The 15818-nt window shown below is 40.3% G+C and overlaps 1 protein-coding gene across 2 annotated transcripts in view; it reads right to left on the bottom strand.

The window, feature by feature from the left end:
- Positions 1-15818, bottom strand: part of Itga8 (integrin subunit alpha 8) — a 181397-nt gene that overhangs the window by 46956 nt on the left and 118623 nt on the right. For both annotated transcript variants that reach the window (XM_036188716.1, XM_036188715.1), the window contains exons 22-23: positions 13614-13693; positions 9072-9152 (exon numbers count right to left, since the gene is read on the bottom strand). In XM_036188716.1, the coding sequence (XP_036044609.1) occupies positions 9072-9152; positions 13614-13693 (161 nt within the window). The remainder of the gene's footprint in view (positions 1-9071; positions 9153-13613; positions 13694-15818) is intronic.

Consider the following 15818-nt stretch of genomic DNA (forward strand, 5'->3'; position numbering starts at 1 on the left):
TCAATTACTTCTCCACCTTATATTTGAGACAGGACAGCTCACTGAACTTTGCGTTCGCTGTTTTGGCTATGCCGGGGTGGCCTAGCAGCAAGACCCTGGAATCCACCCATCTCTGCAGTTCTGTGTTGGAGTTACAGGGGTTTGCACAGCCACACGCAGCCTTTTCCACAGATTCAGAGGATCCAAAATCGGGTCCTTTCTTGCACAGCAAGCAATTTACCTTGGGCTACTTCCCAGCCCCCCAAGTGGAATGCTAAAGACACCGCTTTCTAGAATTTTATTGGGAAAAATATCTTTGAAAGAATCCTTCAAGTTTTTAGGTAAAATTAATTTCAACAGAACAAATCCTTACATGGGTCTCAAATGCTGCTTTAGGAATATTCAGTAATTACTGCAGTCTCTAGCAACTCAAACATTTCTTCTCTTCTAGACTGTTCCATCTATTAAGGGCTCATTTCTCTTTATTGTTGACTAATATTCTATGGTGTGGTTTGTTTACCATTGACTGGAAACCACTTGGTTGTTTACAGTTTGGGACTATCACAAATAGATTTCTATAAACATTTATACAGAAGTTTCTGTGTAAAGTTTTCATTTTCTGGGAATAAAAGTTTTTTTCTGGGATAAAGAACAATAGTTTTGATAAGTTGAAGTTTGTTTGCTGTCAGGAACTTAAAAAACTAAGGATTGATTATATGAATTGAACGCTTTTTAAAAAATAATAGGACTTGCTGGGCGGTGGTGGTTCATGCCTTTAATCCCAGCACTTGGGAGGCAGAGGCAGGTGGATCTCTGTGAGTTCGAGGCCAGCCTGGGCTACAGAGTGAGTTCCAGGAAAGGCACAAAGCTATATAGAGAAATTCTGTCTCAAAAAAAAAAAAATAATAGGACTTATCTTCAATTTCTATTTAATTCCAAATAGCAAAGAACATCATTTGTTGTCTTGAACAATGTGGACCCTACCTGCTATGAACAATATCCTGTATAGGCCCTGGTTAGTCATGGTTTTTCTCTTTTTAAATTTTCCTTTCTTTTATTATTTACTTATTTGTGTGTGTGTGTTTGCCATGGTGTACCCCTGGAGGTCAGAAGATATCTTGTATGAATCAGTACTTTCTTCTTCTATTTTGGTTTTGATTCTGGAGATAACAATTGGGTCCTTAGGCTCAGCAGCAAATGTATTACTTGCTACACCATCTTGTGGGCCCTGCTTCCTCTCTTGATACAGCTTATCCCACTGGATTATTTTTAAAAGGCTGTGTATTTTGGTAATTCTTCATGAACCCAATATATATAGTGTTGCCACTGAAGGCTAAGCTTACTTAATGGAGATCTGCATTAAACCAATCCTTTGTCCTAGTGAATTGCATGCCAATTGGCTCAAAGACAATGTTGATGCCATGTAATATTGAGTTAGACGGAATAGTTCTAAGTACGTTTACCCACTCAAAAAACTCCACTTGACATTATTTTTAAACTATAAAAACAACAACAAATAAAATTGGGCTTAACATAGTGCATGATAAAGCAGCTTAGAATAAACATCATTGACCAAAAATTGGATTTTCCTAAAGGCTGAACATGGAAGATGTTCAACATAGCAACTATTTGTTCCTTGAAGAATTAAACATCGAAACCAATGTGTTAAAAGCATAATCACAAGACAGTTTTGCTATGTGATACAGCCAAAAAGGACTTTTACACTGTCAGAGAATAAATTGTGGTCAATTGTTGGGCATTAATGTAGCAATTAAAACAACTGCATCCCCACAAGAAGTCCAGTTTTAATTAGTTGTCTGGATTGCTGCCAACAGAATAGAAATTTCCCTTTTCAATGTAACTGATGGCAGAAATACATGCGAAAACATTAATTCCATAAGATGAATGTGTGAGATTGAAGGCAATTGCAGCCCTTCAACTGCCTTGGAATCACTTACATATTTGAATATGAAAAATCCCCAATTTAAATTTATTTACAAAACAATTTAAATTTAGAATTACAAAATAGCTCATATATATGGTGGCATTATTATTATTATTATTATTATTATTATTATTATTATTATTAATGGTTTTATGAGACAGGGTTTCTCTGTGTAGCCCTGGCTGTCCTGGAACTTGCTCTGTAGACCAGGCTGGCCTCAAACTCAGATCCACCTGCCTCTGTCTTCCAAGTGCTGTGATTAAAGCATGCTCTACTGTGCCTGGCTTTGTTTCTATAATTTTTGGTTAGCAAAACTAAACTAAACTGCAAGGTATTTGGTGGAACAGATCTGTAATCCCAGATACTCACAGGCCTGTAATTCTAGCTACTCAAGTGAGTGAGGCAGGAAGACTGTAAGTTCAAAGGTTACAGAGTGAGTGAGTGTGTTCAAATCCCACCTTGGAAACTTAGTGAATCCTGCCTCAAAAGAAAAAGTAGAAAGAGGCTTAAGGGGGTACCTGTATGGTAGAGCATTACTCAGCATGCCCAAGGCTCTAGGTTCATCCTAGCACTGTGCAAAACCAAAACAAACACAACCAACCCAACCCAAATTAAAAAGCAAAACAAACAAACCAATGACAGAACTCTGAGATGAGCATAGGGGATGAGACAAGGGTTTGTGAACACTAGTGGCAATTCTGAAAACACAGAAGACAGTAAAAATTAATGTATATTTTCTTCTCTGAGCTCTGAAACCAGTGGCTATTTTCTTTGAGAAATAGACAAGGGAATAAAACTAAAACTCAACAAAAATAAAACAGCACTAGCTCCTAACTCCACATATCGTACTTCAAGTATACGGTACTTGAGTCAGATGAATCAGAGAATCACAAAGCAAGTAAAAAAATATTTAGAACTGGGTTCTGAGGAAACCCAGCATAGCAACAGTTTAGGATGTTGCTAAAGTCATTCTTTTTTTCAAGCTTGATGTGCATCTCTGTGTGTGTGTATCTCTGTGTGTGTGCATGAGTATGTATGTGTGTGTGTGTGTGTGTGTGTGTGTGTGTGTGTGTGTGTGTTGTGTGTGTGCATGTGGGTATGAGTATGTATGTGTGTTTGTGCATGTGTGTGAAGGAGTGGCGTAGGCTTGTGTATGTGTTCCTGTGTGTATATATGTATGTGGATCCCAGTGGTAACAGTAGGTGTCTTTGTCTATTGTTCTCCAGCATGGTTTTTGATGTGGGTCTCTGAAACTGCAGTTCACTGATTGGACAAGACTAACTGGCCAGCAACCTCCAGTGAGCCTCCTCTCTATCCCTTGGCAGTGTTCAGATTGCAGTGATGCATGCCACGCATACTTGGCTTCTTAGAGTGGGTGCTGGATCTTAGGTTATCACTGCAGACACTTTACTGCCTGAACCATCTCCATGGCCCACAATAAAGTCATTTTTTTTAAAAAAATCTTCTTTTCATTAAGAAAATATTTTATTCATTTTACATACCGATCACAGGTCCCCCTCTTCCCTCCTCCTGCCCCTTTGGCCTCCCCCACCCCAACCCCCTGCCTCCTACAAGAAGGTATGGCCTCCCATAGGGAGTCAGCAGAATCTGGTACATTCAGTAGCGGTAGGCCCAAGCCCCTCCCCCCTCCTCAAGGCTGTTCGAGGTGTCCCACCATAGGTAGTGGGTTCCAAAAAGCCTGCTCATGCACCAGGGATGGATCCTGATAAAGTCATTCTTAAAGAAAAATATATAGTGCTAATATTTTTACAAGAAAAAAGAAAAAACTCCAAAGATAGAATTTCTAGATAGAAGTAGGAGAGAAAGAGTCAGTCAGAGACAGAGTCAGAGAGTGAGTGAGTGAGTGAGTGAGTGAGTGAGTGTGTGTGTGTGTGAGAGAGAGACAGAGAGAGAGAGAGAGAGAGAGAGAGAGAGAGAGAGAGAGAGAGAGAGAGACAGAGAGAGAGAGAGACAGAGACAGAGAGAGACAGAGAGAGACAGAGAGAGACAGAGAGAGACAGAGACACAGAGTCAGAGACAGAGAGAACAAGAAGAGAGAAGTTCCATTAGGGAAAAACAAGACAGAAAGCACAAAAAAGACAAAAAGGAAGAGAAGCAAAAAGAGAAGTGTGGGCAGATGATGGTGGAGCAGCCACCCTCCTCAGTGTTCCCCAGAACAAGGCAGTGATGGAGGAAGATGGGCCTGGCCTTAAGAGGCATAGTAGCAAGAAATCTGAGTTAAGAGAGGGGCAGGAGAGCTACTTAGGCCCCCTGAAATCAGGGCTTCCTGCCCTGGTGGAGCAGAGGAGTCCTAGTGACAGCCAAGAACAAGAAACCCAAACTGGAGAATATGCATTCAACAGGAGAGAGGTAGAAGACAAGGGGCTGGGACAGAGGATGGCACTCAGGCATACATTCCAGAAGGCACACTCTGCCTTCTGAAGGGTGGAGTTGTAGATGCAGAAGAGTCTGGTTAAACTCCACAGGCATGAAAAATGCACATGCTGGTGCTGAGGCTGGAGAGATGCTCCATAGTTAGGAACACTTGGATATAGGAATGCTTCCAATATATCCAATGAATCTAGTATTCTTTGACACTGAAAAAAGGAAATGATATTGTAAGAAAACTGTAGATCAATACTTCTCATGAGCATAAACGTAAAAGTCACCAGCACAGTTCTAGCAAGTTCAAGCCCAGAGTCTCTTCTCTAGAAAGCAAGCTTTGTTTAAACTTCCAAAACAAAAATTAACTTGTTCACAGTTTTCATGGACCCATGGAGAGGGAGACAGACCCATTTAGTCATCTTCATGGGCACAGGAAAAGCACTTGACAGAACTGAGTGTGTATTCATTCTAGCAGTTCTCAAATAAAGCAAAGCAAAACAAAAAAATGTAAAAGGAAACAGTTAGAACTTGGTAAAGGTCATCTGTGAAAACTGTAAAGTTAATGTCAGACTAAACCTGAACACTGAATGGCTATATGAGTGAGAATAGAGCAAGGCTGTCTCCTTGTGCCACATCTATCCAGTTGTGAACTAGGGAGCCTAGCCTTTGCTATAGGAGAAGAAAAACAAAAGAAGGGCATTCAACAAGTCCAAAAAGAGGTCTGGCCTTTGTACGCATTTTCTGTAAGGTAATTTCTAAGATATCAAATGGCTGCTAGAAATATGTCTGAGGCTTTGGGACACACTAGATATTCCAACAAGAATAATTACTATGAGGTTGTCCAAACCAGAAAGATCAACAGTGCAATTTATATGGGAGTTTTGGTCATATCATCTCAGTCAGCTTGGAGATGGAGATGACTTGGGTGAGCAGGCAATTAATCAATAACGCCTCTTTACAAAGGACTAATGAACCTCTGCCCCTGAGGAGCATGGCAGGTGGTACACCCTGCGTGTTGCTACACATCAGTACTGGGAAGTAAGAGTTCATACTCTCCAAACAAGGAAAAAGAGAAGCTAGTAGTGTTTGGCACTTGTCTAGCTCCTTCCTTATATCCTTCTTCCTTTGATGACCTTAATCTGATTTGTCCCCAGTGGTAATCTATTGCTGTGAGCTTGAGAGCTTTGGATGGGATCTGTAAGCAGCTGGTGGTGGAAACAATGGTGCTTGTTCTAATTTGCTTCCTGTTGCTGTGATAAAACATTCTGACAAAAAACAACTATGGGAAGGAAAGGATCGATTCAAGCCTACAGTTTCAGGTACTAGTCTATCACTGAGGGAAGTCAGGGCAGGAACTCAAGAAGAAACTGAAGCAGAAAACCATGATGGAGTGCTGTCAGTGGCCAGCTCACAGGGTTCCGCTCAGCTGTATTTCTTATACAGCCCAGGCCACCTGTCTAGGGATGGTGTTGACATCTAGGAGGTCTGGGGAGGCTGGGCCCTCCCACATCAATCAATCAACCAGCCACAGGCATGGCCACATGCCAGTGTGATTGTGGCAATTCTTCTGTAGAGGCTCCTCTCCCCAGGTGATGAAGTTGTGACAAGTTGAATTAAAAACAAAACAAAACAGCAACAACAAAAAGCTAGGACACGGTTCTTTCAGGGATCCTTAACTTTGTAGTTGGTTAAATTTATGGATATCCAGTGTGGAAAGTAAGAGAGACATAAATATGTAATAAAAAATTTTAGGAAATCAACAAAATGTTACTGTCACTTACATGTTTGCCAAAACATGAAAATATGTTCCTCCCTTTCAAAACTCATCATGCTTGCTATACGGCAGAGCAAAACATCTGGGACTAGAGGCTTACATTGGAACAAATGATTTGTTTAAGGAGTGCCACCATAATGAAGGGGGTGAAATGGTGGCTTTTCAACAAAAAGGCCAAGAAGAAACGGATATTCATGAGCGAAATGCACCTCAGGCCTTACCTCACACCAGCCACAAAGATTGACTGAAAAGAAATTGAAAACCTAAACATAAAGCTTCACATTGGAGAAAGGAACTTGCTTGCTGTGACTTCAGAGAGACAACTATGACCCAGAGAGGACACAGAGCGCACAAACCATAACAAAATCTGTTAATAGATTTTCATTCTTTAAACAACATTGCTAAGAAAACGTAAAGCCACATACCTCACACGGGGAGAAATTATTTCAAGGCCAGATGTATGACAAGTATTTCCTACCCAGGACATGTGAGGGGATTTTACAACTCAGTAACAAGACAAACAATTCCATAATGAATGATTAAATATTAAAGTAGATACTTCATGAAAAGAGGAGAGACTAGTGGCTAACAACAACACTGGAAGACATCTGCAGTGTAACTAGTCATTAAGCAAATGAACTCTAAAGACCACATCCATACTAGTGTGTGTGTGTGTGTGTGTGTGTGTGTGTGTGTGTGTGTGTGTATGTATGTGTATGAGTATATAGCTCACATGCTGGCAGCGATGGGAAACATGGGACTCTCTTGCATTGCTCATGGGAATGCACAAAGGACATGGCTCAGTCCTTCAGCCCTTCTGTAAGGCAATTGGGCAAGCTCTTAAAACATGCAGTTACCATACAACTCAGTAGCTCCATTTGTGAAAACAAATGTCCCAACAAAGACTTGTATGTGAATACTCATAGCAGCTTTATTTTTAATTGGTTCAAAATGGAGACAATCTATATGGTCACCAAATGGGGAATGAATCATTCATTGGGTGGCCATACAATGGAATAGTCTCAGCAATAACATGAAAGAGAGTACTGATATATATGCAAGAACATGGCTGTTTTTCAAATTCTCTATGCTAATCAGAAGCCATATTTGTTCTGAATGAGTTCACTCTGTGACATTTTGGAAACAGTAACAAAAAAAAAATAGATCAAGATGCTAGGGCATGGTAGTGGGGGAAGGGCTGGCTACAAAGGATCCCAAAGGAATCATTATTTTCCATGGTCTCCTGATATTCTAACTTTACAAATCAGGCTCTCCAATGTGTGGATTTTACAACATGTAATTTATATCTCAAATTTGACTTTAAAAACAAACTGGGAACCCAGTAAGCTATGAAAAGATCTGTACACGATGACTGACTGACAGCCTCATGTCTACATTCATGGTCACAAGTGAATTCCTATGGGGCAGCTAGTGGTTGAAAGTGCCTAATGTCCTGAGTTTGATCCCAAATACTAGGAGAGAACTGAGTCTCACCAATTCTAGTTAGAGCTCCACAGTACTTCCTGCAAGATAATTGTTTAAAAAATCTCTGTTAGTAAGAAAAAAAGTCAATTATTTTTGTTTTATATTTAGTTCAAAACTGAACATGAGTTTGCCTTGATAGGAAGAACAAAATTAGAAAAGTGTAAAAAGTACCTTAGGAATGAGGGAACTACAAGCTAGGTCTTCTGCCACACACTACTTCTCACCCACCCTGAGAGCTAGTTGATTATATGGGGACTGGAAACTTTCACCCAGTTCTTCTGGAAGTGGGATTTGGTCAAAATAATTTGGTGTTAGTCAGCAAAGTGACTAGCACACTCTATCTGACCTTGAAATCCCACTTCTTAACATACTTCTTGCTATAACTATTCCCCACTACCAGAAGATGTGCACAGAAAGTTCTAAAAATTGGGCACGTGGAGAAGGAAGTTCCAAACATTCATAGAATGGATGGATTATGGAAGAATTTTACAACATAACACTCTTGTATCAATAAGCTGATGAATTACAAGCATAGGTGCTTAAGATGGGCAAGTCTCACAAGCATTTATGTGAACCAAAGAAACCCCACAGTAGAATGTATTAAAGTTATAGAACAAGTTTCAAAAGACTCTCATAGGAGGTGTACCATCACCGTTTTGGGGGGTGAGCTCTGAGACAAGTTGACTGTAGTTATATTTTAACTTTCAGTGTTTACAAGCTGTGTGGCCATAAGCCCCAGACTTGTACATTGAGGGGATCAGCAAGGTGAAATGACTTTACATGCAAAGATCCACAGTTGTCATCCTGGTGAGCACCAGTTAAGACCTATTGGAAAGCAAGACAGGCAGGATCCTGGAGCTGGAGGATAATTGGGTTTAAAATACCAGTTGAGGCTTTTAGTATGTTATTGATCCAAAGAAAGCAGAATTCCAGTAACAAAATCAATAAAACCTGCCTTTGTATAAGAAAGGAACTTCTACAGTCCAATTTCCTTCTCTGCTAAGCCTGGTTTCCTAGCTGGGAGTCATTCAAAGACTTCCCTGACCTTGCTCCTCCTCTCTTCCCTTATTGTCCCCCCTTTCAAAGAATGGGATGGATGGAAAGAACAGGATACAGAACACAAAGCCATTGACCCTCACATCTAAGCTAGCACTTTATTAATCTCACAATGAGATGAGGCAAGGTTAAATGGCTGCCATGTTAAAGTAATTATAGTAAGAGTGAGGATTTTCTTTCAGAAAATCATACATCTATCACTTAGTTTCTCATTAGGGGTATTTCTAGTTTGGTTACTAAAGTCTTGGTCTGGGTAATTAAGTGACCTCTTGTGTTGCTATCCTTAGATTTACTTATGATGCAGGGTTTATTTTGCGACGGTCTAATGCTGAGTTGGAAGGGTGAAAGCCAGTACTTGACTGGACATAAATCTTGTGTGTAGTTTTGTCTGGTGCTTCATTTTAAGTCTTTACATACAAAAGCTAAACTTAATGGTTTACTACTTACCCTCTTATTTCAACTTGAGCAACAGCAGTGATGTTGATTTGCAGACTCACAAAATTGCTGTCTGGATTGTCCTTGTTGGAGCTAAAACACAGCGACAACACAATTTCAGTATACTTTCTCACCATCGTGAGAAACATCCTGTACATCACAAGAGCAAACCACATTTCCAATTTTATCACTTGGAAAAATGATGGTATTTATTCTACAAAATCATAACCATTCATCCAGGGAGATGCTAAGAGCTTTGGGGATCCATAGAAACCAATCAGCTGTCCCTGGGGCGATGCCTCATTTGGAAGCACAATGGAGATGGAAAAAAGCTAATACTTTTTAGTTAGAATAAACTGAAGGGGCACTGAACTGCGTTTGTGTCCCTGCTCTCCCTCAGACAAATTCTTTCACTTCCCTACACATCATGCTCAGTGCCATTCAGATAGGAAATGACAGCTCAGTCAATTCCAGATTTTCCATGCTAATAAAGTAGAGACCTGGCATAAACGATCCAGAGCAGCACATAACTGAGAAAGCTTTTGGGTTTGGCTCTATAACATGCCACACCATACATTGTTTTGTCAGCAATTTTATCTTCCTTATGGTTTATTTCTTAAGTTAATATATGTTAATGTTAATATATAAAATAAGTGTTTTTAGTCATTTCATATTCATGGGCTGCCCATGGCAAGGATCAAGGGGGATTAAAAGCCCAGCTACAGCACAGAGAGGCACAAGAAAGCTGTATATTGCATAAGCACGAAGTTCTGAGGACGTGGGTGCTTGGGAAATGCTTCAAGAGTCTTAAGAGGGTATGAGTTTCATAACTCCTCTTTGAATGTGGCAGAAAAATTTAAGTTTGCTGTTTTTTCCCTCAAGCAAAGCTAATTAATTATCAATTAGGAAATTGAACTTTGTAAAAAGAATACATGGTAAGCAGTCAGGGCTTCTAAGGAAAATTAAATAGAACTCCCAAGAGGCTCAAGCAGTGTCTGGTCCTTGGATGCCTCCACTCATGCCTCATGCTCCTCTATGCTTCCATCGGAGTCAGAGATGGGGCTATCACTTCGGGTGGTGGCTAGAGCCAGGTTTGTAAGAAGAGAAAGCCTGCCCTGTGGTCCTCATGAGTGCCACTTAGACTCGGTGGGCAAGCTTTGCTCTCCCTGTGAAGATGGCAACTGGGTGGGTTTGCTTTGGTGTTCTGATGCTTTTCCAGTGAGGGCTTGGGAAGGGAGTGGATAAAATGTTGCTTCCAACCAGTGAAGACAGGCTTGTTTCCAAATGCCTTTGAAAAGTCCTGGTTGGTGGTATTTATTGATAAGGCAATTTAAACTGCAAAAGCTGGTAATCACATGAACTGGCAGATGTCAGGCTCATTCCCTGAAGGAGACTTAACCCTGCTAAGCTTGTGGAGGAATCTACAGGGACTTATACCTCAAAGTTAAAGGCTCGTCTCCAACCACTAATTTCACTATTGCCACATCTGGGGGGAAGTGCGTCCCCCCTTCTTTTAAAAGAAAGCATACAAAAATTCAGTTACTGAAAATTGTCTTTGAACTTGAGCTTAACTTGAGGTTGTCAGAGAATATTTTGATTTTTTAATTGCATTTATTTATTTATTCATTTATATGTGTGTATGTGTCACAGCATGGGAATGGAGGTCAGAGAACAACCCTGGGAGTTGGTTCTCTTCTTTAAAAGCAAGTGGAGCCTGGGAAATTGAACGTGGTTATCAGGCTTGGCAACAAGTATGGTTATCTGTTGAGCCATCTCCCCTGGCCATCTCCTTTGAGATTCAGCAAGAGCAATGGCTGACAGAGCTCAGTCCTTGATTGTTTAATAAGTATTGCTCCTTCACAGTATGCCAGGGTGGGACACTTGCTTTGCATTGTGGCAATGCTGACAAGGTTCCCAGTAAGGAAGGAAGGATCTGGCTTGATGTATAACTCAGATGCTTCCTTGACATCTTTCCTGGAAGGAAACCTCCCTCCCTAATACCATAGTTACATGCAAACAAGCAAGCCATCACCTCCAGGGACCCTGGGCTATTTATACCATCCCCCTAGCTCCATAGAAGGAACGACTATAACCCATTTCACATAAAAGGGACATTGTTTTTCTCTTTATTAGTTCAATGCCATTTTCTATTGTCTCCTATCTCATGATATTCCTTCTATATTTTCTGGCCTTTGGAATGTCAGTGAAGACATTATACATACCATTTAACCATTACTGAGAAAACAACTTCAAGGACGCTCACAAAGACATATGTGTATGTGGAACTGTGTCCTGTGGTTCAGGGTGGAGAGCAAGTCCCCTGTACAGAGACAGGGCTTCGAGAGACCATTTCATGCCAATATTTGGTACCAGGAAATACTTAAAGTGGATTAATGTATAAAGCCAACTTACCTTCTGACTTTAATATGTACAAAAGGGTGCTCATTGTGGACCATGGTAATCAATACATGATTACAGAGTACAGACTGTGGAGCATTTGATCAATTTATTTTTTGTTAATTTATTTAACTTGAATGCAATACTACCTCTGTGAATCCTTATATCTTTGGCATTAGCCAGTAAAGCATATAGATCAACACCTTCAAATACTTTGGTATTTGTTATGAAGGTGTCCTCAAATTTTTTTATTTCCCAGATATGATGGGAATTTAATCCCTGATGCATATCCCAGATTTTCATAATTGTCAAAAGAATGTTACAGTTGCCTTGAGCAGAGATGGAATATGATGTTTTTGGATGTTAAAATAAGGTGGTTATGGTTAATGTTAACCATGTAGTAATTTCTGATTCTACCATATTCAACCCTTCATTGATGAATTCATTTTTATAAGAGCAGTATCTTTCCCCAAGTGAGAAATGGCTTTATGAAGGACCAATGACATCAACAATGATGGGGAGAAACAAAAGCCTCAGGTTTCTGTCTAAGGTGATATCAGTGCCTTCACTTTAAGGTTTAAAACTTGGTAATATGCACTCACAGGATTTTAAATATGAAAGAATTGGGGCCATGCAAACCTTTGGGGAAATATATGTTTTGGTGGGTGTGAAGAATTGGCTTAATAACCTTTAGATAAAATGAATTATTGCAGGAGAATCAGTTCTGTTTTCATCTCATCACTAATGCAGGTAAAATTTTAAAGTCCTAAATTTTACCAGAAAAAGACTTACATTCAAGAAGGTGAGAAGCTAATTAAGCTAATTACAGTCAAAGCTAATTAATGTGAGAAAGGAGGCTCTGGGCCAGTTTGAAGACTTCCTCTCCCTAGAAAACTGGATCAAAGCTAGTGGGGGCAGGGAGAGGGAGTGGATAACACATTTAGATTTAATCCGTTACATTCTTATCCTAAGATTTTTCGCAAACCTTTAGTTGATGTGGCTATTAAGAAAGTGTTCTACCACACGGAGTAATTATAAAATTTGTCATACTCTAATATCCCTTTGTCTTATATTAAGGTTAATTACGTAGTATTTGACAACCAACTAATAGACACCAACTTTACAGCCATTTGCATGACTACAGCAAGTATTCCACATGCTAGGCAAAGTATAAACAAAAAGTATCCATGTGCCATCTTTATCAATGTTTTTTTTAAAGCTTTTTAAATGCTTGACTGCAAAAAAAAAAAAAAGTCCATTTGGCAGGGCATCTTGTTAGGTCTATATTTCTCAATGAGGAATGTTTCATGTACAGGACAATTATTCTGTTTTATACTAATTATATTATATCACATCCATTCCATCCCATTTCCTTTTTTTTTTTTTTTAAATATGAGTCTAGAATCATTAAATTGATTCCATCACAGTGGGCTGAAGTTTGAATCTAGGAAGCCCCGGCTTGACTGCTTCATTTTTCTGTAGGTCTTCCTGCTCATGAAATATTTCTGGCCACAAAGTAGTAAACAGAATAGACAATGAAAGGGCAAGGTCATGGCCAGATCCATGGACAGGTCATCTACAGGACAGGTAGGCAGCTGTCTGCATAGCTCAGGGTTGCTAGAGAAGGGCTTGGTCCCACACAGTGTTAGGTCATATTGACCTGTCATGGGACTGCCACTCACACCATTCAGAGCCTGAGTTCTTCTTGAACATTTAGAAGATGGCAAGATTTCACTTGCAAGATCTGTTTTTTCCCTACTTCTCCCCAGGAATTAGCTAACTGCCTGCTGAGTGCAGAGTAAGGTTAGGTTTAGTGCCTAACTCTATGCAGTATAGTCTAGTACTGTCCTGTACAGTATAGTACAAGAGTCCTGTGTCCAGAAGGAGGAAAAGTAGAGGTGAATCAACAGGGGTGAGAAGATGTTCAAGACAAAATATGACTATTTTACACCCTGGCCTTAATCTTCTTCAAAATGCAAGAGAAAAAAAAAAAGCTGAAATGATTGAGAACGGTAAAGAAGAATGGGGTGGTGAGATCTAGATTATAATTCTAGGAGAATTTTTAACATGCAGGTACTTGGCAACAAGGCATATATTTCACCGTGTATCTCTTCATTCATGAGTGTTGTCAACAAAGTAAGCATTTAGAAGTCCAACCTTCTGACTTGGAGATCGAAGTTAATGCTTGTGTTTGTTTTCTCAAGACGAGGAACAGCAAATCGGAGGCCCAGAGAAAACTAAAAGCAAAACAAAACATACATGAGACACAAGGGTACTCACAGGAGGACCCTATGCACAGTGTGACAGTCTCCCATTAGTTATCTGTCCTTCCCTGCTCCATCCACCACCATAACCTTTTATCTCCTGCTCTGGATGTCTGGGAGATAAGAGGACCCCAGAAGACTCAGTCCAAGACACACTTGGGCTCTGTCTGTTTAGCCTTGTTGCCCCTCTTCTGCTACCTCTCTGATGCAAAACTTCTAACAACACAAACATGTAAGATTTAGAGAACTGCAATGCTTCTGTGTGATGGATGCAGGAGTAGTTGTAGAGATTGCAGCTGTGATGCCAATGCACTAATGCAGGTGATATTTCTAATATAATGATGCTCAAAGAAGAATGAAGGCTGCAGAGCTCTGTGTGCCATATATGTTAGCTGTGGTTTGCAAAGTCTACACAAGCAAAATTACTATATGTTTAAGAACAGTGCGAGTGTACTTTGAGGAGTACACTATTCCAGGAGAATATATTGTCAGGTTGGGGTTATGGTTGTATGGATTCCTTTGTCCTCCTTTATTTTCCAAATTGTACAAAGTACTCTTAATATTTTTGTGTTCTGAAAACAGGTTTTTAAATGGGGGAAAAGGAAGCCCATGGGGAATCTGGACGAGAAAATGAAGATGATAGCTGACATATGCACAATGACACCATCTGTATACACTATAGTGCTACATGGTCGTCCAAGCATTGTTCTATGCCCTGTTTACCTTATCTCAGGAACCATAAACTCTCTTAGGTAGGACAGTTATGTTGACTTCCTCCAATCTAATAGCTATTTGAAGGATTAGAGTGTCCAAGGGCCCTGGTCCAGGCTCAGAACAAATGAAGGGCAGGACTGGAATTCCAATCTCTGGAAGGCACATTCCAGAAACAGTCCTCACAGCCATTGCACTGTGAGAATAAAGTCACCAACAAGAAGCCAATGTTACAGCAATGACATACAATCATTTGTTCTAACTCCTCCTTCCCATGGTCCTTACCTGATGTGTTTGGACTATATGTGTGCATGTATATGTCTGTGTGTGTATGCACATATATGTGCAGGTCCATGTACACATATATGTGGAAGCCAGAGGTTGACATTGGACCTCTCTTTCTATAGCTCCCTACCTCACCAGCTCATTTTTATTTCTGTTTTAGTTTGACATGATCTCTCACTGAACCTGGAGTCCCAGGGATCTTTCTGTGTCTGCCTTGCCAGCACTTGGTTTCCAGCTTGGCCCCCAAAGCACCTGGCTGGGGAGAACACACAAGCCTTGATTATAAAGGATGTGCAATGCTTTATGCCCCAGTGAGGAATTACTTTACAATTTCAAATGTGTCTGTTTTCTGTTGGACCTCAGCATATGCTCTTCTCTCTTCTTTGGAAGATTTTTATTTTTACTTTGTCTTGCCTTTTCTACTTCAAGAGCCTTTGAAAACTCAGGCTTCATAACTCAGGATAAGAGAGGTAAGGAACTGGCTGCTGTCATGGCCTAAGACAGGTACGTTTCCCTTCCTTATCCTCTGTCTTCTTTGTTATTTTCTTCTCACACAGCCTACAATGTTGCTAATATTAAGTGTCCTATTACACAGTAATAATGTGCTTCCATATTTTCTTATCAGGTGTTTGCTAAGTAGCAGGCTTATGGTGGTATACCAAGAAGGGTGTGATAAAAATAGTTGAAAGAATGGGAGTGTGTCCTTGTGTACAAGTGCAGCATATTGTAATGAAGGCTGCCTGAGGTTGGTCCTCATTATAGAACAATCTATATAAAGTGAAGACAGACTGAGACATGACAATTTCCTATTTGTAAGCATCCCAGGCAGGGAATGGAGAGAGGATGACTCAGCGGTGAAGAGGCCTTGGTGCTCATTCTCTTCAGGTCCCTGGGAGCAATTTCACATAGGTGGCTGTAGCCGGAGTTTTCTCCAGTCCTGCCCAGTCCCATGGACCCCACAACCACTTATAAAATAATCACTCAGAAGCTCATATTAATTAAACTGCTCGGCCATTAGCTCAGGTCTACCACTGTCTAGCTCTTACATTTAAACCATTTCTGTTAATCTGTATGTCGCCACATGTTCCGTGGCTTTACCTGC

This window comes from Onychomys torridus, chromosome 5 (genome assembly GCF_903995425.1).
Source record: "Onychomys torridus chromosome 5, mOncTor1.1, whole genome shotgun sequence".
In the NCBI taxonomy this organism is placed as follows: domain Eukaryota; kingdom Metazoa; phylum Chordata; class Mammalia; order Rodentia; family Cricetidae; genus Onychomys; species Onychomys torridus.